Genomic DNA, 25,509 nt, shown 5'->3' on the forward strand with positions numbered 1-25,509 from the left:
CCCTTGGTTACTCACAAAAGACTCCCAAATGCTCATTGACTGAAACTGAAATATTCTAGTAATTTGTAACTACACTTTTAATTTCCTAGGAGATAGATATTTAAAATCTCAAGTCAAAGACATTTGGTAACTGCTAAAATGGCTTTTCACTTTGATCTTATGTTATAGCTTCTTCAATCTTCTGGCAAGCAAAGTTTCGGTCTGTTCTCTTGTCACTGGTCATCTTCTCTAAGAAGCACTAGTGTAGCTACTTGGTGGGCTCCTCAGAACTCCACCTGAAACTTACCAAAAAAATCTCTTAACTCTGGAGGTAGTCAGAAACTTCTCAAAAGTCCATTTTTCATAATTGCTGTTTGATCACCTATACTCAGGTACTGAAACACAAAGCAGAAAAAGTAGCCAGTGATAACCCAACAGCCCATATATTCAAAACCCCTATAACTGCAAAGTGCAAAGACAGAAAGAGATAGAGATTTAAAAGGGATGAAAGAAAGAGCAGGAGATTGCATATTCTGGATGATGTATTCCAACATGTTCCATCCTGGCTCAGTCACTATTCCTCAGTGATACAGCTTAGACACCGTGTTCTTTCTCCCTTCCTACCTTCCACCACCTTCCTCACCAATCTATCATGAGAGAACAGTCTGGGATGAAGGGAATATCTTGGATTTACTGCATTATCCTAGGTAGTCAAAGCTGTGCTAAAATACAACATGACTCAGGGTCCTGCAGATGATAGTAGTAAGATATAATATACCTGTTTTTCTCCATTACCTAGATATTTTCATATTTCCTTGTATGCATATTTTTAATAGCATTATAATCATTAACTCTCTTATTTTCCAGAGTTTGAACATTTCCAGGTTGTGTGTGTGTGTGTGTGTGCGCGCGCGCGTGTGCGTGTGTGCATACTGTTACTGCTGGTGGTGTGGGGTTGTGGGGTATTTTTTTTTTGTTTTATTTTTGCTATTACATGTAAAGTCATGATATTAATATTTTATGTATATATATATAGGTATTCATATGTACACAAATCTATATATACACCCCTCCCTTGTTGTTTCTTCTTTCCATTTATAGTATTACAGCAATTATTTGTGTTATTTTCCTGGTGTTGCTTATTTTACTTTACATCAGTTCATATAAATCTTCTTGTGCATCTCTTTATTCCATAATATTTATGAACCATAGTGGAAGTGGGGAGAAAGATGGAGATCTCTTCTTTCTTTGATTTTTTTGAGGTCTGTATCAATCAGTTGGATGAAATAGAATGTATGCTCCTTAAGATCAGAGACTGTTTCATTTGTATCCTTGTACATAGCACAGTACTTGATACTTAGTAGATTGTTGCTGATGACTTAATGTTACATTTGAATCTTCCTTGTAGAAGCTGGTCTTTGAGATGAAAAAAAATGTGTTTCTCTCACATCATTGGAGAAGTAGAAGAATGATGGGTTAGATTATATTACTGTCAGGTTCAATTAATTTGCAGGTTTTACTGAAGTTTTATTTTTTAAATAAGGGTTAGCTTACTGGGTAGAGGAAGTGGAATATATTTGGAATAAAGATAAAAATAAAAGGTAGCAATAAAAAATCAAAATTTAATAAAAAATTGGTGTTAAATTTAATATTCAGTCTCTGTAGAATAGCTATAGATTGTCTAAGAATTCTGGCAAGTCATTTTTTCCCCCTCAAAAAAGACTCTTAGAAATTTTGGTGGTTGTCTTTATGACAGAAATACCATTATTGCAAGACTTTTCTCAACTTTGTTAACATTCTCCTTGACAGTCCTTTAGCAGTCATTGAGAAAACTTCATGCGTGTCATGTGTAAACAATAAGTAAAACTGGAAAGTGTCCTTTAAATATTGGAATTCTAAGCTCTTATTGAACAAGTAAAATCAGTGTAGTTTCAGGAATTAGTGGGGACTGTAAATATTGGTGGGGAAATTAGACTTATTTTGTAAAAGTGAAATTATACCATATCAGATAGGTAATAGAAATTTTAAGAACTTTAATAGTACTTTTAACCTGACTTTTTTCTTATTGTGAAGTCATTAAAATATTCACAAAAGACAAGGACTTATACACACACACACACACACACACACACACATATATAATTTTCTCTAATCACACGTGAAAAGTATTTTCTTTATAATCTGATGTTAGTAACTCCTTCCTCAAGTGTTTCTTAGCCTACCTAATCTGTTTTGGGAACAGGTAGAATAAATGACTCCCCCAGTCTTTATAACAACTGCTACCCAATACCTGCTTTCCAATCCAAGGCAGTGTGCCATATGAAATTGTCCTGGAATTATTTCACCAAAAAGAATCTTAGAAGTGGAGTTAATTAGTGTTTTCACGTTTCCAGCATTCAAAGATCTGATAGATTGGGTTATTGTGTGTTCCATCTCCTCCCCTCCTTTGGAAAGGGATTTTTAAATTTTTTTTTTGTTTTTTAGGTTTTTTAGCTGAGGCAGTTGTGGTTAAATAACTTGCCCAGGATCATACATCTAGGAAGTGTTAAGTGTCTAAGACCAGATTTCAACTCAGGTATTCCTGACTTCAGGGATAGTGCTCTATCCATTGTGCCACTTAACTGCCCCTAGGTTTTTTAATTTTTAAAGCTTTTTCATAAACTTAGATTTCATTTGAAATGCTTAATAAATGAGGTTCTCTTTTTTTTACTTTTACCTATAATGATGAAATCCATATTCACTTGGGAATTTTTAATAGAGCCAACAAAGGAAAAAAATGTCCTTTTTTCTATAAATTTATTTTATTTGATGCTTGGCACCTGTTCCTGAACAGCGATGAAAGTTCAGGTGGAACCAAATTGCATGATTGGAATTCCAGAACCTTTGTTCAAAATCTTTTATTCAAGAAGCTTCAACAGTTATGGCCAATAAATAGAATCTTTATCAAGAAATAAATTGAATAAACTCTGTTCTATTGTTGTAGTTCAATTTTCCTTAATTTTGTGGGTGAGAGGAAATATTACTGATTTATGTTTTAGCCTAGTGACTGCAACAAGAGGGAAATTAGTTTTGGGGAAACATTCACGGTTGGCTGTTGGATACCAAGTGATTTAAGTAGTTTTCTCTCTGTATAGAGAAGACATAAATAGCATCATATAACTGAAGAAGCATTTATATATACTGCTATCTGGTTCCTATTTATTTTGCTATTTTAGCTGTTCACAAACCTGCCATTTTATTTGTAGTTTCTCCTGTTTAATACCTAAAGGAGTTTTTTGGGGAGGGAGGGGGAGGTGTAAACAGGAAGAATATTTTTTTTTCCCCTCATGCCTGATAGAATATTGAAGGTGTTCTTTCTTTTCTCCTTTCACAGTTCCATGTGGGCTGAGCAAGAGATTAAAAAAGATATTTTGTCTTCTGTGACCCTGATAACTGACAGGTTATAGTTGGCTATACAAATTTAGACTACTTACCAACTCTGGGGAAAGATGGAGTAACCACAGTATTTGTTAATATTCTCTTTTTAGTTCCATTTGAAAGCAGCCACTCAAGAGTTTTGTGTATGAGAGCCACCCTGTGGAAAGTAACAGCTACAATAGTCTTATTTGCTCAAGAATTTATTTAATTTTAAAACTTTAACCATATTTTACATCACCATAAACTGACTTCATAATTATTGACTCAGGGATGGTGGTAACATCCTCAAGTACAGAGATATTCAGAGGGTATTTCTTAGTAGTGCATGGCTAGTTATTATCATTGTTGTTGTTGTTGTTGTTGTTGTTGTTATGCTGACTTGGATCCCTTTGGAGTAAATATAATTTAGTAGTTCTTTAAAGTACGCCGTGGGTGATTGTTGGGTGACACCATGCCAATAAGTTTAACTTTTTTTGTTGTTGTTTTAATGAACCAGAACACTGATTCTGGCATTAGTTGAAAAATCACTTAAGTTCTCCAGCTAATGTATTGATCACATTGAGGCACATGAGTATATCAAAACAAATCAGTTGTTGAAAGATACTTTCTTCTCTTCCTTGTTCACCATCATTTTGTTTTTACAATATAAACATTTTTTTTAATTTGCCACTGTGTATGTAGTGAATAAATTAAAGATTAAAGGTCAGTGGTAGGAAGTAATAAATGGGCAAAGGTTAAAAAAAATTAGTCGTGTGTGTGTGTGTGTGTGTGTGTGTGTGTGTGTGTGTGTGTGTGTGTATTTTAATTTGAGGAAGAAGCTGCTTGGTATATAATGGACTAGGTTTAAAAGGAGTCATGGTTGAGTGGAAATTCTTTATATCCCCTTAAATAGAAATAGTTGTTTCAGAGATTATATAAGCAGCTAAATTTCACTGACTCAAAACTGAGTGGAACAATAATAACTAGATTAAACCATCTTTTTCTGTTTTGTTAATATGTCATGAAGAGTTTTTTTTTTTTAAACTATGTCTGATCTTTTAACAAGACATATTTACAGAACCGATCTCTTCATTTTATTGAAATGGAAGGAAACAGGCCAGGTAGATACTAACTTGACCAAAATCATGCAGGTTTTGCTAATTATTAGAACCAGAATTCTTTGCTCTGAGCAATTGGATTCTTAATCTTCTTTTAGGTCATAGACCTCTTTGGACTCTAGTGAAAAGTCTGATTTGCTTCTCAGACTAATGTTTTTAAATGCATAAAATATATGAGATGAAAAAGGAAACCAATTATTTTGAAATAATTATCATAACATTTTCATTAAAAAGTTTTTTGATCCCAGACTAATAATTTCTGTTTTATTCTTCTTTTCATCTTTCATGCTTATTTCTTATTTATATTTATACACACTTTTAATTTATTTATATAATTTCTTATTTATTCTTATATTTTACAGTAATAAAAACCTTATTTACATTATCATTAAATATTAAGTTCTTTCCATACAAACTTTTCCCCTCTGTATCTTTCTAGCTCAAGTTTGTAATATCTTGAATACTAGCCTGTGGTTTTGTTTTTTTTTTAAACACTTACCCAAATGATTTTTCTCATCTGAGCCCTGTCCTACCATCTTCTTCTACTAGCATAGCTTTTACTCTTAGAAAGAATATATATAGTTTAAGGATGACATATATCCAACTACTGTTTCTTTGGTACTCTTTGTTTCTATTTTTCTTGTAAGAATTAAATAATCTTATAGTTGGGAAGCAGTGTGGGTTACAGTGGAAAGCATGCTGGATTTAATCACAGGGCTTGGTCTAGATCCGGGTGCTGCCACTTACTAAATATGTGACCTTGGGGGGAAGATCACTAAACTACTCTGATTTTCAATATCTTTCTCTAACATAAGCACATTGGACTAGATAACCTCTAAAGTCCTATCTATGCTCTGCTCCTATGCTCTGCAAAACCAGTATGGCTTAGTTTAGAACAGACCCCTGCTGCTCAATGGCAACTGACCAATTTCTTTTGTTTTGTTTTTATGATGATAAGTAACAGACTCGTGCACATGAGCGTGTGTGTGTGTGTGTGTGTGTGTGTATTTTTTAAGCTAAATGGTAAATTTTAATCAATTTCAACTGTAAAGAAAGAGTTAAAAAAAAAAAAAACTGTTTCTGTGAATATATATCCCTTTTCTCAATTCATGCTAACTCAACCAACTTTTGACTTTATATTAAATGTATAAAAACAAAAGTAAACAAGTTACCTCTTTTAGATACTTAGATGCAAGGGCTTAGGTTATTGCATGTAGAATTATGGAATTGAGTGCTTCATTTTTTTTATTATGGACCAGTCAACTTTGTACCACTCTTACATTGTGTGTAGTTCACAATATTAATGGACCATATTAGTCCCCTTTTTCTTGCTTTTGAGCAACAAAATCACACAGAACTATTTGCCTTGATTAGATATTTGCAATTTTTTTTGTCATTGTAGAAGTAAGAACACATATTTTTAAATTATAATTTTCTATTTAGTTTTAATCTTTTTTACACTCAGGGATAAATTACTATAATTAATCCTAAATCATTTTCCCTTCAAGCAAAATATTTTAGTTATTTAATCTTCCATATATATCCATCTATACACACACATACACACATCTAATGGTCATATAAATTTTTTTTCACTCTGCTCATCTAACTGCATATAAGTTCATGTAAGTCTTCCTAGTTTTTAATTTTTTTTCATATATCATTTAATTCCATTGCTTTCATAGGTTACACTTTGTTCAGCCATTCTCCAATTGATTGGCACTCATTTTGTTTCCACTTCTTTTCTCTAACAGAGGGCTGCTATAAAAATTTTTGTGCCTGTGGCTCTTTATCCTCCATGATTGATATTTTGGGTGTTTGTATATAGTAGTGGTATTTCTTGGTCAAAAAGTATGCCCCATTTAGTGACTTTGGGGACATAATTCTAAATTACTTTCCAAGAATACTAGTTCATCGTTACTAATAGATCATTTGGGCATATTGTTTCACTTTTAATTCTAACTACAGTCTTCCTTCAGCAACATGGGAGTTGCAGGATCCCTGCAAATGTGAAAAACACCAAATAACTCTAGGCTCCATTCTAAACCTTTATTATTTAAAAAATTCTGACCATATTTATTTAACACACACACAAAAAAATAAGTAAAATATCACACTACACCCATAAAAATGTTGTGTTTTCTATAGTTAAGAGATTAGAATCTCACATATTTTACATAGTTTTTGCAGTTGCCATGTAGCTGCAGCAATTGCTTCATAGATTTCTTAGAGAAGTACAATATACAATCATCATAGCCTTAGAAAATCACGTGACTGAGTCTGGATGGTGGAGAGGCAGAGAGGAGGCCTTTTCAAAGAGAGTGAATAGTCAGGCACTGAAACTTGTAACAAAATTGCCTTGGTTTTGATTTTTGACAGTACCACAAATCACCAAAAAATGTTATTTAATTATTGATGGATAACATGTGAATAACAAAACCAGGAATGTGAAACCCTAGAATGTCTAGGGATGACTAGTAATTAATTTTGCTTGAGTAAAAAATTGTCAGTTTTATATAGACATAATTATCCATTTTTGAGGTTATCATTTAATTATTCTCTCCCTAACCATAGTTATGAACATTATCTTCTTCCCTTCTCCAATTTATGATGCCATCTATATAGGTTATTTAAAGCTTGGTATGATAATGCTGTGTCAGTTTAAATATGATTTCTGCCAGAATGTATTACAATTTTCCCAATGGTTTTTCAAATAAGCCCTCTGTAAAAGATATTTTGAAGTTTGTCTTCATAAAAGACATAGGTATGTGACTTGAAAAATAGGTTCCTTAGTCATTTTATATATTCTTTAGTTAATTTTAATGGAATTTCATTTTCTCTCTCATATCAATAGTTTTTATTGATGATATGCAGAGAGAGGGGCAACTAGGTAGTACAGTGGATAAGAGTACCAGTGCTGAACTCAAGAAGAACCTAAGTTCAAATCTGACCTCAGACACTTAACACTTCCTAGCTGTTTGACCTTGGGCAAGTCACTTTAATGAGGTCTAGATGTGGGGTACCCAAATGAAAGTAGGGTTTCTTTGAGGTCTAATGGCAGGTTCAGGGTACAGGGAGTCAAATAGAGGTCCCCTGCGATCCCCTTTGGATTTGGCACTAGATTACGAAGTTAAATGAGATCTAGTAGCAGCACAAGAGTATTGTAAAGGAATTTACAACCCAAAAACCTAGATTGATAAAAGAGGTTTATTATGAAGTTTGGAAGTAAGGTTAAAGTCTAGTTAAGGAAATAGGTGAAGGTAGAGATAAGAGGGCACCGGAAACAGGATTCCAGTAGGCAGAGAGACCTTGGTGCCAGGCATGGCGCTGGCATGTTTCGACCCTCTGCAAAGAGAGGATTCCAGCTTGGCTCTTTTTTAATGAGAGATTCAGCTGGAGGGGCCTGTGGGTGGAGTCCCAAGTTGGCACCTCGCTAGGTTTCAGCAAGGGCTAGAATTTGCTTGGTGGGGATTGGGAAACCTGAGCAGATCATTAGAATGGGGGCTGGGACAGCCCAAGTTGGCTCAGATCCTATCGGGACTGGGAGAGCCCCATCTCCTATTGGAATTCAAAGGGGTGCTTTTGACCAGGATTTGTGAATCAAAGGTCCTACTTTCTTGAATTGATAATACACCAACTAAGAGGGGTTGGGAATCAGAAAGGAATAAATCAGTCTGAAAGGACTAGTTTCTTAAAAGGACCACAACCCTCATCAACTTAACCTCAATTGCCACAGCAAAAACAAACAGACAAAAAAGAATGAAGAAAAGCAATTCAAAGGAAGGAGAAAAAAAAGATAGGTAGATAGATGGGTAGATAATGTGCAGAGAGACCTATGGTTACTGTAGCTTTGTTTTATGGTTGTCCACTTTGTGATTTTCCCTATCACATTTGTGATATATCATGGGTTAGCTTAAGAAATTAAATGGGAATTTGCAGGGGAGTTTTGTGGAAGTCACAAATGACATACAAAATGACCAGCAGACAACACAAAAAAAAGTTTAGAAAGTTTTGCATGAATGTATAGTATTATATAATATCAACCAAACTTTGTAATAAGGTATTGTAATACTACTACTACCACCACCACCACCCCCCAAAAAAAAGAAAAAGAAAAATTTCAGATTTCTTCTTTGGAACAAAGGGTTAGCCAAAAAATTTTACACAGATTTCCCAAATCATGAGGGCACCACACCCGACTATGTGAAAAGGATATTAACCACTTTGCTGAAGTTATTTTTTTTAATTTTTAGTTGACTCCCTCTGCTTTTTTAAATCATCTCATCTGTGAATAGCAACAATTTTTACCTTTCTCTTTATTTATTACCTCAATTGCTTCATCTTTTTGTTATAGTTAGCTTTTCTAGAACTACGTTAAATAATAGTGGTGAGAATGGAATGGACATCCTGGCTTTTATCCCTGTTCTTATTGAAAAGGCAGCTATCCTTTATACATAATATCTATATACATAATATCTTTATGTTAGAAATTTTCTTCTGTTTACATATGCCTGCTCACAGTCTCAATTCCTAAATTGTGACTCTATATCAGGACTTGACTCCACCTGTTCCATCTGTATCCTTGGATGGAGGGCCTAACTTGTTCATTTCCCCCATTGCAATCTGAATACTGCATCTTTGTTCCTGTTTCTGATCTCTTCTGCAAGCCTGTGTTGTTTTAATCTCTTAATTTCAACCCCCATTTCTTTCTTAGATTCTATCTCAATCTCCTTTTTCTTAGCTATGTTTGTCCCTTACTGCTTCCAGGCTTAACAGACTCAAGTCAAATAATGGAGCTCTATTGTGCTGGCTTCAGTCCTAGATGTCTTTTTGGTGGCTCAGTCTCCTTGGGCCATTTCCTCCTTAGATCTGGCTTTGTCTTTTGCTATTGTTGATCCACTAAGCTAGTACAACAATCTGGCTGGTTACAATCAACTTTCTCCTTTGCTCTTTACCAGTTCAGATCTGGACTTACAGGGGGATAAGAGAGAGGAGGAAACTAATGGTGTTTTAATCTGAAATTATTATTGAATTTTAATTCATCCAACACTACTCATTTTGAGGATATTTTATATGGTAGGTCAGGTTGTCTGGAAACTTCCATGGCATTATTTTTGCTGATTCCTTCTTTTTGCCAGTAAATACCAGTAGATCGATCTTCCCACAATTGATAAGAAGAGAATATGGTCAAAAGACAGTTACCACAGATTTTAGAAAGTGTAAATGTGTGGTGTTATCTTCTTTTTTATAATATGATGGTTCTTTCTGGGAGCAGGTTTCTTGGGGGGGGGGGGGGGTTCCAGTTCCAAGTAATAATCACTTCAAATGCAACCAGGAGTTAAAATCCAGTCCTTTATTGTGTCCTTCAGAATCTTGAGCTTCAGCCCCTAGCTCCCTCTGAATGTCTCCAGCCAGCACAAAGGTGGAATGTGGAATGAATCTGTCTCCACCTCTGAGAGTGGGCTTCTGTGTCTGGCCCTGAGAGCTTCTTGCTTATATGCTGTACACTGAGTACACACCAATCATTATATCACTGGGAAACCATTATTTGTTGTAAGATTAAATCAATTCTAAACTAGATTTAAACATTGTCTCCTCAGTTCCACTTAGTACCTTGTTTCAAGTTCTGGCCCATAACATCTCCTTGTAGGATCAGATCAATCATACTGAACCATGCTAAATTAGATAATTATTGTCTCTATCAATTCTAATGACTTAACACTTTGTAAGAATTCCAACAGAAATGGACCTTAGAGATCATCTCCCTATCAATAGTTAATAAACATTTATTAAGCACCCCACTGTATGTCAGTTACTATGCTAAGTACTGGGGATACAAATATGAAAAAAGACAATTCCTGTCGACTGGGAGTTTACAATCTAATGGAGAGAAGGAAGTTGAAGAGTAGGGCCGGTATCCAGTTTAGAAGCATGGTTTAGTCAGTCAGAGAAGTTCCAAAATCGTGTTGCCAGGTGAGAGTAAAAAGTCTGAGCTGAACATTTTCCTTAAATGGAGATTTGAAATTCTTGTTCCTACCCTCCAAAACAGAGAAGTATGGGGTGGAGTACTAAGGCTAATGACATTTTGCAGGATAGTGAAGTCATCTCATTAATTAGCTTCTTGAGGTATGGTGAAGATTAGTCCCAAAGTAGTATAGCCAGGTGAGAAAGTCAAAACCTTCACCCACCTTATATTGGGAATGATGAGAATGAGGCCTTAAGAAATTATGAATTGCCCAAAGAATGTACAGTGATGATAACCTACTTTTTCCACAATCCTAATATGTCAGACTTTCTTACTACTTAATTTCACTCCATCACCAACCTAACAGTCCCTTATCCTAACCTTGTATTTAGAGATTTTATTCTGCTCTAGGGAGATAAAATTCTTATAACTTATGTTTAAAATTTCAGGAAGAATGATTGCTTAATTCTTTGCTATTTTGCTACTTTGCTATTGCTACCTGTTCTTTTTTTAGGGGAAAGAACATTTATTCCTCCCAGGAATATAAGGGGAATGGAACACCTTTTTTTTTTTAAAAAGTCATTTAGAAACTTGATGAATGGAACAGAAGAGTGCAAGAGATAATGCTGTAAAAAATTACTCTGGCATGGGTTCTGTCAATAAAAAGTTTAAAAAAGAAAGAAACTTGATAGAAGAATTGTTGGGTTTTTTGTTTTTTTTTTAATTTTTTAAAGATTTATGAGATTTGATGAGTGAAACTGGCAAAGAATGTACATTTCTCACCACCATTTAGTACTTTTGCAAAAATTGGCTATGTATGACATAGAGAAATTGCAGGTAAATGTACAAAAGCAAAAATACCAAACACTCTTTACAATCCATAATGCACTTAAAATGGTAAGATAATCATCATGATGGCACAATATGTCAAAAATTTCTGAATTGCCCCAAAGCAGTCTATAGAAGAATTATGTCACTAAAGTCATACATGAAGAAAATAGAAGAGGATTAATGAGTTGAATATACTTTTCTAAATAAATTTTGTCATAATTCAGTATTTGTTTTTATTCTCCTTCCCAATCTCCCCACCTTTAAAAATGGGAAGGGAGTCCTTGAAACAAATATGGATATCAAGCAAAACAAATTCTTGTGTTGGCTATTTACAGATATCTATATATCATTCTGTATATTGAATCTACCAGCTTTCTTTCAGGAAGGGGTAACATTCTTCATTTTTTTTTTTTTTTTCTGGATCAGTATAGACCTCATGAGACACAAGAGATTTCTCTTTTTTTTCTTTTCCTCTATTCTGAAAGTTACTAAATTGTGATGACTGCTAGCACCCAGGATACTTTAGAATCAGCCGGAGTCAGGATAAGCAAAATCCTTGGTCTTCATTTTTTGTGGACATGAGAGGAATGGCTACACAAATCTGACCAGGAGTCACTCTGGCTTTCTTACCCCACCCTTTTATCCCTTCTCCTCATCTCTCTATACAGCAACAGATCAAGCTGCACAGAATGGTGGGGTGGGCCATTTTCCAAGCAAATTCTAATAGAGTATTGTCCAATTGGTAATTAGCCTCATGAGCTTGCTTGTCTGAACCTCAGTGCATCTGCTCAGTTTTAGCCCATTATATCTCCCATTTTCTTTTGTTTTAGAACACAGATGGTCACGCCATCCCTGACCTCTCAGGGAAATGAGAGCCCCCAAGGAGAGGTGATCACCCCCACCCCCACCCCCCCATCCTCATTCCACGACTTCTCTGGAAGGGAGGTGAAAGCACTAAAAAGGAGATGATCATGCCCTCCCTGACATCTCAGCACCAAAGGGAAGTGGGGATTGCTAGCAGGTTTCTGGGCTGAAGGGTCTTATTAGAAACAGGTATGCACAAATCCATGAGTTGGGAGGTATTACACAAGCACATAACAATAACACACAGGCTATTAGTGATGACTCTCCCCACACTCATTGCAGGCTCGATGTGTGACAAATATGAATTGGACATGCAAGTAGTGATATAACACACAATATGAATCAACATGGTATTGTAAAAGATTTCCAGAAGTCCTAGAAGGAGGATATGTAAACAACAGTCACACATACGCCTTCTTCAGCAGTCAAGAGATAGTCCAAAACCAATCTATTGTCCATTGTTTCATGTGTCAGGGAATCCAATGATTCTAGCAGATTTTGAAGTCCTGCAACAGTCTTAACATTTCTCAGAAAATCCAATGATTCCTGAGGGCTTTCAAGTCCTACAATATTCTTATCATGTCTCAGAGAATCCAGTGATTCCTGAGAGTTTTCAAGTCCTCCTACAACAGTCTTTTCATGTCGCAAAGAGTCCAGGGATTCCTGAGGGTTTTCAAGTCCTACAACCATCTTATCATGTCTCAGAGAATCCAATGATTCCTGAGGGTTTTGAAGTCCAACAATTTTTGATGTCCATGAGTCAAACGCTAAAACTGTCATGTTCTTTCAGTGGTGGGCACAGTTAACGACAGAACTACCCAATGTTTCTTGGGTCTTCTCCTTCGTTTCAAGGGTCTGCTCCAAGTGAATACAGCTCGTTGGTACCCATCTGATTCCTTTTCCACCTGTAAAGATGCAAGCAGTTAACCTATCTGGTCCCTTCCATTCACCACTTTCTGGGTCTCTCCACATCTCCTGGCAATTATCTAAAGATAGTGGAGCTGCTTGCACTGGACACCGCCCTTCTGGTGGGTTATAAAACCTGTCTTCCAGAGCCAGTCCATCTTTGTCAAAAATCAAGAAGTTAATAGTATAAAGGGCTAGATTTAGAAGTTCTCTAGGGTCATCTGTGGCTCCCCCTTTCTTTTGTTTCTGGAGGATCGTCTTTGTCTCTGTTTCTCCTCTCTACTATTGCCTGTCCTTGAGGATTAAAGGATATGCCAGTGGTGTGTAAAATCTTATACTGTGCACAAAAGTGTGCAAAATGTTTAGAAGTATATGCAGGTCCATTATCTGTTTTTATTGCTTGTAGCACACCTATAATTGCAAATGCTTGGATAAGGAATTCAGTGACCACTCGGGCTGTCTCTTTTGCTGCTGGTATTGCAAAAGTGAATCCTGAAAAGGTGTCTACTACAACGTGGATAGATAAAAGACAGGCGACCAAAAGATTTATAATGGGTCACATCCCTATGCCAAATTTCATTGGGTCTCAAACCACGAGAATTCTTCCTTGGAGGCAGTGTAGGAGCATGGAAATGAAGGCAAGCTGTACAGGCTTTTACTATGCTCCTAGCTTCCTCTCTTGTTATTCCAAATTGTAAACATAAAGCTCGAGCAGCCTTATGATATTTAGAATGAGATTTCCTGGGCTTCTTGAAATAAAGGAGTATTGGCTAACATAGTTAGAAGTCTATCTGCTTTTGAATTACCATCAAAAATAGGACCTGGAAGTCCACTATGAGAGTGGACATGCAAGATATAAATCTTACATGGATGCTTTCTCGCTTGCTCTTGAAGTTTCTTAAAGAGCTGATATATATTAGAGGCTACAAATTTTATTTGGGCTGTGGCAATTCTTTGTACCACACCTATTGAATAGGCCGAATCAGATATTATATTTATATCTCCTGGATAATAAGTAAGAGCTAGAATGATTGCATACAATTCATTCTGCTGAGTGGACTGAAAAGGAGTTCTGACTACTCTCTTTACAGTTAAGTCACGAGAGTATACAGCGCAAATGTTTGGATGCATCTGTAAAAATAGTTGGTCCTTTAAGAGGAACTTTAGAAACTTTTTCTTCAAGAATCCATTGCCAATTATGTAATAGTCTGCTGATTATCTTTAATGGAGACCTCTGTGTAAAATTTGGAGCCATAACTAATAAAATTTGCCACTCTGGGGTGGTTTCACAGCACACATTAATTTGTGTATTAGTATAAAAGGTGTATATCTTGTCAGGTCTTATCCCAGATAACTGTACTGCTCGCTTAATGGCCTTTAATAAAATTCTAGCTACAAGCACTGGGTAAGGAGTAAGGCTTTGTTCTGATTGTGTTAGGAGGTTCACCCACTCTATCACACTTCTCCTTGATGAAGGACTGCTGTGGGTGCCTCTTGTGTAGCAAAAACTGATATTTCCAAGGTTGAGTGACTCTTTCAACCACATTGGATAAAGCCAATTAAATTTCTCTTAAAGCCGCTTGAATTTCTTTTGTAAACTGACGCGGTGAGTTTAAAGCACTGTCTCCCTGTTGGAGTTCTTGTTCTTCTTTAAAATAATATAAAAGATGGTTCTCTCTGGGAGAAAGCAGGTTTCTCGGGGAGGTTTTCTGGAGGCAGCCTTAGTATCAGTTCAGATCAATAATCATCCAAAATGCAGCCAGATAGTAAAAATGCAAATATTTATTTTCTCCTTCCAAAATAGCCCGGTTAGTTGAGGCCTATCTCTCTGCTTGGTTCTAAGAGCTCTTGCAGCTTTGTCTTTTGCTTCTGCCTCTGCTTTCTTCAGCCTCCAGAGCCAGCACCAAGTTGAATCTGTCTTGCCACTGAGAGAGGACTTCTGGCTCTCAATCTCCCAGAGTGCTCCTCTTCAACCCCAGTCAATGTTTCGAAGTAAAACTCCTCACTCAAAGAGGGCTTCTGACTGAACTCACTTGATGCTCCCTTCTCAATCTAAATTCAGCTCCATTCTCAACTTGTAGCTTCTCCACTCTGAAAAACTTCTTTTACTGGCCCATTGAAGCTCTGTTTATGCTCCTTCGAGAGAGAGGGATTATGGGTTTCTTCCCAGAGTGCTCTCTGGCCCTAAGAGCTTCAAGGAAGGTATGAATTCTCAAAGTTATACAGTTAACTTTGTGAATCTCCCATACTTGTGAATTCCAATGAGTAAAGGTGTAAACACAAGCATTGTATCAATTAGTTCTACTTAGTACCTTGTTTCAGGTTCTGGCCCAAAACATCTCAACTCTAATGACTTAACAGTTTGTAAAGATTCCAACATCTCCCCTTAAAATGTCATATAATGGTTGCAATTGCTAGGTAGTCAAGCCTAACACTGGTTGCATCCATTGGATATCTCCTATCAATTTCTGAAAGTCATTCAAGGTGTTTAGCTTCTCTTTTCTTAAGGAAAGTTTTTGTACTGTAAGCACCTTAGGATATACTTCATATCCTAAATATGGGAGAGGAGCATGTCTTTGAATTTTTTCTGGAGCTGTGTGCAATTTGTAGTTCCTTAGTGTTTCCATGGTCTTTTGTAGACATGCTTCTAACATTTGTTCCTCAGGTATACATCCCAATATATCATCCATGTAATGTAATAACATTACTTTTGGAAATGCTTTTCTTACTGGAGTAAGAGCAGCAACAATATACATTTGACATATAGTAGGGTTGTTTTTCATTCTCTGTGGCAAAACTGTCCATTCATAGCTTTTATATGGCTCAGCTAAGTTAACGCTGGGCCCTTAAAAGACAAATCTTTTCATATCCTCCTTATCTAGAGGGATAGAATAGAAACAATCCTTAATGTCTAGAACCCAAAGAGACCATTCTCTAGACCATTGAGTAGGAGATGGAAGTCCAGGCTAAAGAGTTCCCATAGTTTCTATTCTTACAACAAATACTGGGGAATTCCAAGGACTTAGAGAAGGTTGTAAATGTCCTTAGTCAAGTTGCTCTTGTGTTATATTTAATAAGGCCTGGATTTTATCACTACCTAAGGGCCATTGTTCTATCCATACTGGTGTATCAGTTTTCCATTGGACAGGAATAGATGAAAGTGTTGGCAGGCCTTCAGCAACAGCCCTGTCTAAAAAAACCAAAGTACTCATTTTTAATCCTAATTGTTGTAAAATGTCTCTTCCCCACAGATGGATGGGATTTTTTCAAGTATAAAAGGAGTAAAAACTTCAAAAGTCCATCTCAGAGGGGTAGCACTAACTTCAGCTGCTATTGATCCTCCTACGCCAGACATGTAGGTGTCTGCCTTAATCTTTGGCCAGTGACTGGGCCAGTTGGCACCTCTAATGACTGTATGATCTGCACCTGTGTCTACCAATCCTTCTAATGGTATGACATTTATATAGATAGTGAGCATAGGTCAGTCAGCTGTCACAACTGCTGTTCAGTATATTCCTGGATTTTGTTGCTTGGAGTCAGAATCTGGGTGACTATCACCAGATTGCTTATTAGGAGTCTGTATTAGTAAATCTGATGCTACATGTAGTAGACACATTGTCTATCTGTATTAGAAACTGGGATATTATCTACACATTCCCCAGTTTCCCACATCAGTATATGGATGGATACTGTTTTGTAAGTGCTCTCAGAGGTGACATGGTCAAGCCTACTATGCCTGGAGGCAAGGGATCCATAGGCTGGAGAGGAACAGATTTCACTTCTCCAGGGGGTATCTCAGTTGTCCCAGCTGCATACAACTCTATTCTCCCCAATTGTAATCCCTTTCTCCCATCAGGTTGCTTCCTTGCTGATTGTTTGTGTAATCCCTTTCTCCCATCAGATGGCTTCCTGGCTGATTGGTCATGCCTGAGTACTAGACTTGTAGGTACTCTCTGGGTGTAGCCTCAGCTACCATCATGCCCCTAGTGTTTTTTGCCTGGGGCCCTGGAGCTGGGCCCTTCATCCCGTTTCCTTGAATCAGTCTACATTCAAAGGCCCAATGGAAGCCTCTGTTGCATTTTGGACATGGGGTATTGGGTCTTGTTCTCCCACCCTGTTTTCTCACTCTGTCTCTATGCCAACATTGAGCTTTCAGGTGCCCTACTTTACCACATTGAAAGCATTGACGAGCATCTCTGGAAATCCCTTGCCAGAAGGGATCCTGTCTTCCCATGTTGGGATCTTGGGAAATCTTCATAGCCTGGCTTTAAAAAAGTGCCCACTGTGGCACAGTGTCTTATGATCTCATCTAAAGGAGCATCCTTGTGTTGTCCTAGTATAATTCTTCTACAAACCTCATTAGCATTTTCTTTAGCAAGTTGCCTTATCAAAATGTCTGTTACTGTATTTTCACTATTAGTTCATATGATAGCTGTCTGCAAATATCCCACAAAATCAGCAAAGGATTCATTTGGCCCTTGTGTAATTCTTGTGAAGGCCTCACTCTTGTCGTTTTTATTGTGGAGAGAAGCCCATGCTTTGATAGCAGCAGCAGCAGCAATTTACTCATATGCTGCTATGGGCTAATGAATCTGTACTAAAATTTCTGCATAAGAACCTACACCTGTTAGTCGTGATTGAAGTATTAAGGTCCACTGGGCTTGTATCCTACAGAGCTCACTATATTCAGAAAGCCACAAGTTTTGTCCAGGTTCTAAGTATACCCTTGCTATAGATTTCCAGTCACTAGGGGTTAAGACTTCATAAGCCAAATTCTGTAATAACATCTTAACATAAGCTGATGTAGCCCCATAAAGAGTGCAAGCATTTTTCAAGTCTTTGAGGATTTCTATGTCAAAAGTCTTCTACTTCCTTGACCTGAAGAATTAAACTATTGAATCACAGTATATATATGTAGTTTTAACTCACCCATATCCTTCCCTTCCTCTGTGGCCTTAAGTACTGTCTTTTGCAATCTATTGGGAGGGGAGGGGGAGGAGAGATGCTGGTGGTGCCACTGTCCCTCCCACTACTCCTCCTCCCTCCATCCGGGAAGGTGGAGTTGATAGGGATGTGTCAATTATCTGCTCCTTAGGCTGGATTGAAGCTGCCTGGTGAGATGGAATATCACCACACCCTTGAACCTCACTTAAATCTCCATGCCTTGTAGGGATAGGATCATTAAACTGTTGTTTGTCTTTGTTCTCTTTTTCCTCACACTTTCTCATCTGGCTGTTCTGAAAATTTTCTTTTTTCTATAACTTGCAGAATTTTTTAAGGCCAATTGTATTATGTTGTGTATATATAGAATGTTTCTTTGGAAATTGACTCGGAACCATTATCATTATAATATTTACATAGTTGATATCCTACAAGTTTCTAGTTATCTAGCCTTATCTCTTTTTCATTGAAGAACCAAGGGGATGTACATTCTAATGTATCCAGGAATCCATAAATCTGCTCCCAAGTCATAAATATCAGTCTGAGTATGCTTCCTGTGGATCTCCTTTCGGGGGGTGGGATTGGGGGTGTCATTTTGTGTAATGGGCTGAAACTGAGTAGATGCATTGTCTGCCCCATTTCATTTAGAAAAGGTTACTAGTTTAGCCCTTAACAAAGTAAGTTCCCTGTTTGTCTATTAAAATACTCACTCAATTTTCTGGTCACTGGAGACTTCTTCAGTGAAAGTAGGGTCCTTTGTTCCATGATGGGCACCAAATGTGATGACCGCGTTAGCACCCAGGATACTTTAGAATCAGCTGGAGTCAGGATAAGCAAAAGTCCTTGGTCTTCATTCTTTGTGGACGTGAGAGGAATGGCTACACGAATCTGGCCAGGAGTCACTCTGGCTTTCTTACTCCACCCTTGATCTGAAACAGATCAAGCTGCACAGAATGGTGGGTCAGTCCATTTTCCAAGCAAATGCTGATAGAGTATTGTCCATTTGGTAATTGGCCTTAAGTGCTTCCCTGTCTGAACCTCAATGCATCTGCTCAGTTTCAGCCCATTACACTAAATGACAAAAAGCTGGTGGTTTGAACAGCTAAGGGATAAGGGTAAAGGCTGGCTTTTGTTTGAAATACTGAAAAGGAAAGGGAAGTCACAGGCTCATTGAATTTCAGTGCCTTCATAGCTCCTACTTTGTGTGGATACCATTATTGTTGTCATTGTCATCATCGTTTTTTCATCATCATCATTAACATTTATATAGTATTGTTTTAGTGGTTTAGGATGGCGTTAAGGAAAAGTCTTCAGGACCCTTCTCTTTTAACTTTTCTGACTTCTACTTGGCTCTGCTAAATAAATTCTTGGTCTTTGCAAATATTTTCCACTATGGGATCAAATGCTGCTGTTTCCATGATATTGGGTAGAAGTCTACTGGCAGCTATAAGCATCCTAATGTTCTGAGTTTCTAGTCCTGTCTTTCTCAAAGTTGTTACAATACTTTGTAAATATTTATTATGTAATTTTTATGATTGATTAATTCTACAAGTTTCCTGATACTTATCTTTGCTTTACTCCTGTACTAATTAAGAAGTCTTCTAGTGTTTTAGTATAATATTTAATGCTAGCTTTGAATTTATAAATACTTTTGTCATATTAAAAGAATAATCCTTATATGCCTATGCTTTATAGGTTTTTTAGTTATGTTTATATTATACTTAATCAAAAGCTTTTTTTGTTGCTGTTGATATTATGTGATTTGGGATAGTTTTGTCACTTTACAGATTAAGTCCTATACCATTCAAATAGTTAATAAACTATTTTATAGAAAGAGATAAAACAATAATAATAATTTCATTTAGAAAAAATTGAAAATATCAAGGAAAACAATGGAAAAAAAGCAGGAATTAAGGAGAATAGAACTTCTAAACTTCAAACTATATTGTAAAACACTAATCAAATTGGTAAGCAGGGAAAAATCAGGAATTGGTTACTATAATTCAGTGTGCCTTAAATCTGAAAATATAAGATATCTACAAAATATAACCATACATTTTAAATTGTTCCCAATTTCACATTTCGGTAAATATGTGCCCTGAAAATTAAGTATATCACTTTAAAAATCAGAATAGAATTATATCATATACCTTTCACAGATATGGAAAGGGAAGAAATTCTCAGAAAAGAAATAGAAGCTATCAAAAGATTATAAAAGGCAATATTATAGGGATTATGAAAACATCAATCCAGTCATTCTGTGAATCCATTGAAAATTATGCTAAGAAAAAGGTAAGATGACCCAGAGATTTCATTGCTAGCTTATTCCCCAAGGAGGTTAGTGACAAAGTCCCATCATCATTTTTATGATAAAAATGAAATAGACACGAAGAATATACCAATCGATTAGAAAATGAGTGAACATATTGTAGTGTTTAAGAGAAGTGGAATATTACTGAATTATAAGAAATAATGGATATAAATACAGAGATAACACGGAAAAACTTATGCATCTAATAGAAATGGAAGTAAGCAGAATCAGGAGAACAAAATATACACAATGACTACAATCATGGGAAATAACAACAGAATCAAATTATAATGCTCAAACTTGGTCCCTCTGATGCTTCTTTAAAGAAATAGCAATTTATAAGTACAAAACACTACATATTATGCCTAACTTTTTCTAATATGTTGGTTAATTTTACTGAAATTTTTTCATTTCTTATTCTTTTTATGAGAGATGTCTTTCTGGGAGGGGAAAAGATATAGCAGAAAATATAGGTGATATGAAAATAATAAATTGATTTTTAAAATGTATTTGGAGACAGAAGAAGAGACCATCAAGCCCTCAGAAGCAATTAAAATCTAAAAAGATCTTGACCTAATCTCTACTGCTACTTGGACATTCCACTGTGTCTGCCTTTTGCTATTCTCTTATTTTTCCATCTCCTTTTTATCTTATTTTTCATTTAAAAAGCCACTCAATGGCTTTTTAAAAAAAATTATTATATTTATTGCCAACCAGAGTTCCTTTTTGGGAAGGAGAAGGACTGTTAGTGAATAATTTCAGTATGTCAATTTCTGCTTAGAAACTATTATTCCACTTCCACGGTGAACTTGTTAGTTCCAGATTATTTTAGATCCTTAAGATTGTTAGAACTCTGGCTTGTAGTTAACAGGAAAGTTATTGGGATAGTTAACCCAACAGCTAGCATTTTCTGTTAAGGAAAGGACATTTGTCCATGTGTCCATGTTATCTCCAAAGCTATCCATGTCAAGAGGAATATGTGAGTAATCTGGTGGTATGTCTTATTCTTTTTCAGGTATTGAATGAAGAATGTGATCAAAATTGGTATAAAGCAGAACTTAATGGAAAAGATGGCTTCATTCCCAAAAACTACATAGAAATGAAACCACATCCGTAAGTTAAATTTCACTAATTTCTAGTGTCAATTTGACTTACTTTCTCAAGAATGGTTTCTTATATATAGTGGGTACTGGGGTATTTAAGAAGCTAGTATGATGGAAGACTCAAAGTTTCTTAGTTAAAATTTGTATCAAGTAGTTTAAGTATTTACAAAAACTGAAAGAATTTCTTCAACATTTGACTTTTTAAAAAATTTCAAATGTCTCCTAGATTTTTGTCACTTAACTAAACTAGTAATCCCTTTCACTTTGAGAACTCCTGTTTCTGGTTACTAAAAGATTCAAGTGACGATAACAGTTGCTTACCAGAAGAAGAGCAGGAAGCTAGTAGCAGATAAATTTTTTGCAGCTATTAAATGAATAAGTATTTATTTTGAGTTTGGAGGAGGGGACAAAAGGAGTAGTCACTGAAGCTGAAAATAAACCTTTCAAAATTGAGTCTGCAACCTTTTGAAAGAAGTGGTCATTTGGAGACTTTCCAGAGAAAATAGAACCAGATAAGTGTTTACAATTGATGAATCTGTCTCTAAAATTGGTCAGATATACACTAACTAGGTAATACATACAACTTTCTTTCTCTCATATCATCCTCAAAAAAAAAAAAACAAAACCACATAAGTTCAGTTTATTGTTTGATCTAAAGTTCTTTGTCATTGTGGTTTTAAAACTTTGATAAAAGAAGATGTAGGTTTTTACGCTGGAAAATATTGCATTAACTGGTGTACATGGCTATAAAGCCTGATTCTACTTGAAATTACTTCAGATTGGATGAATTTAAATCATAACATTTAGAAAAGATAAGAAAGGCCAAATTATTTCAGAAGTTCAATTATGCATAGAATTTGTTGAGGAAGAGAGTCATTTAATTCTAATTAGTTTTTTTAATATTACATTTCTAAGAAATTTGGAAGCACATTCAAGTTTTTGACTGTAATGCATATAGCATGCATCATTTCTCTACATATCTACAAGATAATTGGGAACTGTGATCCAGTCATATTCAACCACTTTTGAGCTCCGAAGAATGAAAATTAAGACCAACTGGTAGAGCAGTGAATAAAGAAAGCAGTAGGCCTCAAATAATGAAAATTTGAATTCATATCTGCCCTCAGACACTCACTCTGTGACAACCTGGGCAACCCATGTAACTTTTGTCTGCTTCAGGTTTCTCATCTATAAAATGGAGGTAATGCTATAGCATCTCACTTCCAGGGTTGTTGTGACGATAACATGAGATAACTGTAAAATGCTTAACACAGTGCCTGCCACCCAAAATAATAAAGTAACTTTGAAATTACCTCAATTTATCATACTCTTAAAAATTTTTTTACATGTCAGAAGTATATAATTTCATTCATGTTTCATATTGCAGGACAATCTCTATAACTAAAGAGTTTTAAACACAGGATCATTGTTAGTTTCTGAACTGTGATAGAATATTATGTGCTTGGTTTTCTTTCTATTTCTCTTAGAAAGGAAGGGGCATTTGATAGCAAGGTTTTTAGAATTACAAATTAAACACAGTTTAATTTTAATAAATGAATTAAATGCCCAAATTAATTTTTTAGACAGACAACAGTCCCTTTTCTCAGGGAACACACATTCTAGGGGCAGCAAAGTATAATCTTAAGTTAAAGAATGAATGATGGAAGCAAGAGAGATGGCCATACCAAGATTTCTTAGAGTATTTGAGAACATAGTCATAATATAGAGACCAGCTCTTCATTTTGCTGATGAGAGAACTAAGGCCTAGAGAAATCAAGTGACTTTCAGATCGCTTTGGGAAAGGAGGGATCCGGGAATGCAGATTGAGTATTGTGAAAATAGAATTGAAAAGGAAGTTGTAGATGGATGGAGGTAGGAAATGGAGTGTTCATTGAGAAACTTCTAGTCTAGTTTGGTTGTATGTAAAAAGGCATAGTTGGAGCCAAATTATGAAGTTATTTAAATGCCAAATTGAAGAATTTTAAGTTTTAGCCTAGAAGCATTAGAGAGCCATGGAAGATTTTTGAGCAAAGTATGCATATTTTCCCGGACGTCCCTTTGCCCAGAGAAGTTTGCTTTATGCACTCTGTTATAAAGGATAGATTGGAAAGGAAGAGACTATAAGTAGAGAGGCCATTGAAGAGGTAGTCTTGAATGATTGTAGTTGCTCTGTATTTGTAAAGAAGGGGATAGATACTAAAAGTGTTAGGGAGGACAAACTGACAAAATTTAGCAATTAATTGAATGTAGTAAAGTAAGGACATGAAGAATCAAAGATGACTCCAATGTTTATCCTTTGGGTGACTAGAAGGGACAAAGGCTGTCAACGAAAAGAGGAAATTTTGGAGGATCAGATTTTAAAAAGGATTATGTTGTCTTATGGACTTTGAAAGTAATTTTGCTTTTGACATATTAATTTTGAAATGCTTATGGGATATCCTATGGGAAAATCTTATCAATCCAATTACAGGGTAAATTTAAGGGAGATCAAAGCTAGATAAAGATTTAGGAGTAATCTACTCAGAGAATCTAATTGAACTCATATGTAGATAATCAAAAAGGGCATAAATGTATATAGATAAAAAGAAAGCCAAATACAGAGCATTAGGTCCACCTATACTTAATGGGCAAGATGATGAATGACAAGTCAATTAAAGTAATATCAAGGAGGAAGTAGAGTGCAGAGACCATATAAACTCCATGGTTCTTGGGAACATTACTCTGAATCTTAAGAGCTTACAGGGATCCTAATGCAATTCATCCAACTCCATTTCCAAAGGGTAGCTAAGTAGTACAGTGAATAGCATGCTAGGCCTAGAGTCAGGAAGGCTCCTCTTTGCAAGTTCAAATCCAGCCTCAAGACATTTAACTAGTTAACAAGTTATATAAATCTGAGCAAATCATTTTAACCCTATTTGTCTCAGTCCCTTATTTGTAAAATTAGTTGGAGAAGTATTACTGCCTCAAAAAGAGTATATATGGGGATAAGGTATGAGAAGACTGAAAAGAGTTTTGAATGCTAAGAAGAATGTTTTATTTTGAATCCTGGGGCCATTATTAGACCTCTGCTTTAGGAAAGTCACTTTGTGAGCTGAATTGAAGATGAATTGGAGTATAGATAGACTTAAGGCAGACAGAGCCACCAGCAGGTTATTATAATAGGCCAGGCAGTGAGGTGAGGAGGGCCTGCACTAGAATAGTGGCAGTGTCAAAAGAGAGAAGGAGGAATATTTGTGACATATTTTAAAGGTGAAATCAACTGACTTTGGCAACAGATTGGCTATGGGAGGTGAGAGAGAGTAAAAATTGACTTCTAGGTTGTGAACCTGAGGGACTGGAAAGGTGATATTGACCTTAACAATAAAAGGTTAGAAGCGGGATGAGAGTTTAGGAGGAAAGATGATGAGTTCTATTTTTTATGTCTTTAGCTTAAGATATCTAGTGGATATCCAGTTCAAGATATCTAAAAGGAAGGATAGGTACATTTCAGAATCATCATCAGCACAGAGATGGTATTAAATCCATGGAACCTATTGAGATTAGCAAGTAAAGTCATGTAGAGGGGAAAAAAGAGAGCCATGGTCAGTCTGAGAGATATCTAGGATTAGAGGATATGCTCTGAATGAGGATCCACAAAAGAGACTGAGAAAGAGTGATCAAATGGGTAGGAGGAAAACCAGGAGAGAGTGATTTCCCAAAAATCTAAAGAGAAGAGAGTATCAAGGGGGAGACAGTAATCAAAAATCTCAGAAGCTTCAGAAAGGTCAAGGAGAATGAGGATAGAGAACTAAGAAGTCATTGATAACTTTGGAGAGAGCAGTTTTGGTGGAATGTGAAGATTGGAAGCCAAATTGGTAAGGTAGATGTGTGTGAATTGGTGAGGGTGAATGGTGGCAGAGGGAGAGAGGGACAAGGATTAAGAAAGAGAGGAAAGAAAGTGGAGGCACCTAATGTAAATGGCCTTTTCCCAGGAGTTTAGCTAGGAAAGGCAGAAGAGATATAGGATGATAATTGGGACTGGAAGGATCAAGTGAGGAATTTTTTCTTAATAGGGGGAGACATGAACTTGTGTGCATATAATAGGGAGTGAGCCAG

General features: G+C 36.1%; 1 protein-coding gene across 2 annotated transcripts in view; it reads left to right on the top strand.

Annotated features, from left to right (window-relative positions):
- The window catches only part of GRB2 (growth factor receptor bound protein 2), a 97,827-nt gene that overhangs the window by 56,357 nt on the left and 15,961 nt on the right, over window positions 1-25,509 (top strand). For both annotated transcript variants that reach the window (XM_051995109.1, XM_051995108.1), the window contains one exon: window positions 21,327-21,424. In XM_051995109.1, coding sequence (XP_051851069.1) covers window positions 21,327-21,424 — 98 coding nt within the window. The remainder of the gene's footprint in view (window positions 1-21,326; window positions 21,425-25,509) is intronic.

This window comes from Antechinus flavipes, chromosome 4 (assembly GCF_016432865.1).
Source record: "Antechinus flavipes isolate AdamAnt ecotype Samford, QLD, Australia chromosome 4, AdamAnt_v2, whole genome shotgun sequence".
Taxonomy (NCBI): Eukaryota; Metazoa; Chordata; class Mammalia; order Dasyuromorphia; family Dasyuridae; genus Antechinus; species Antechinus flavipes.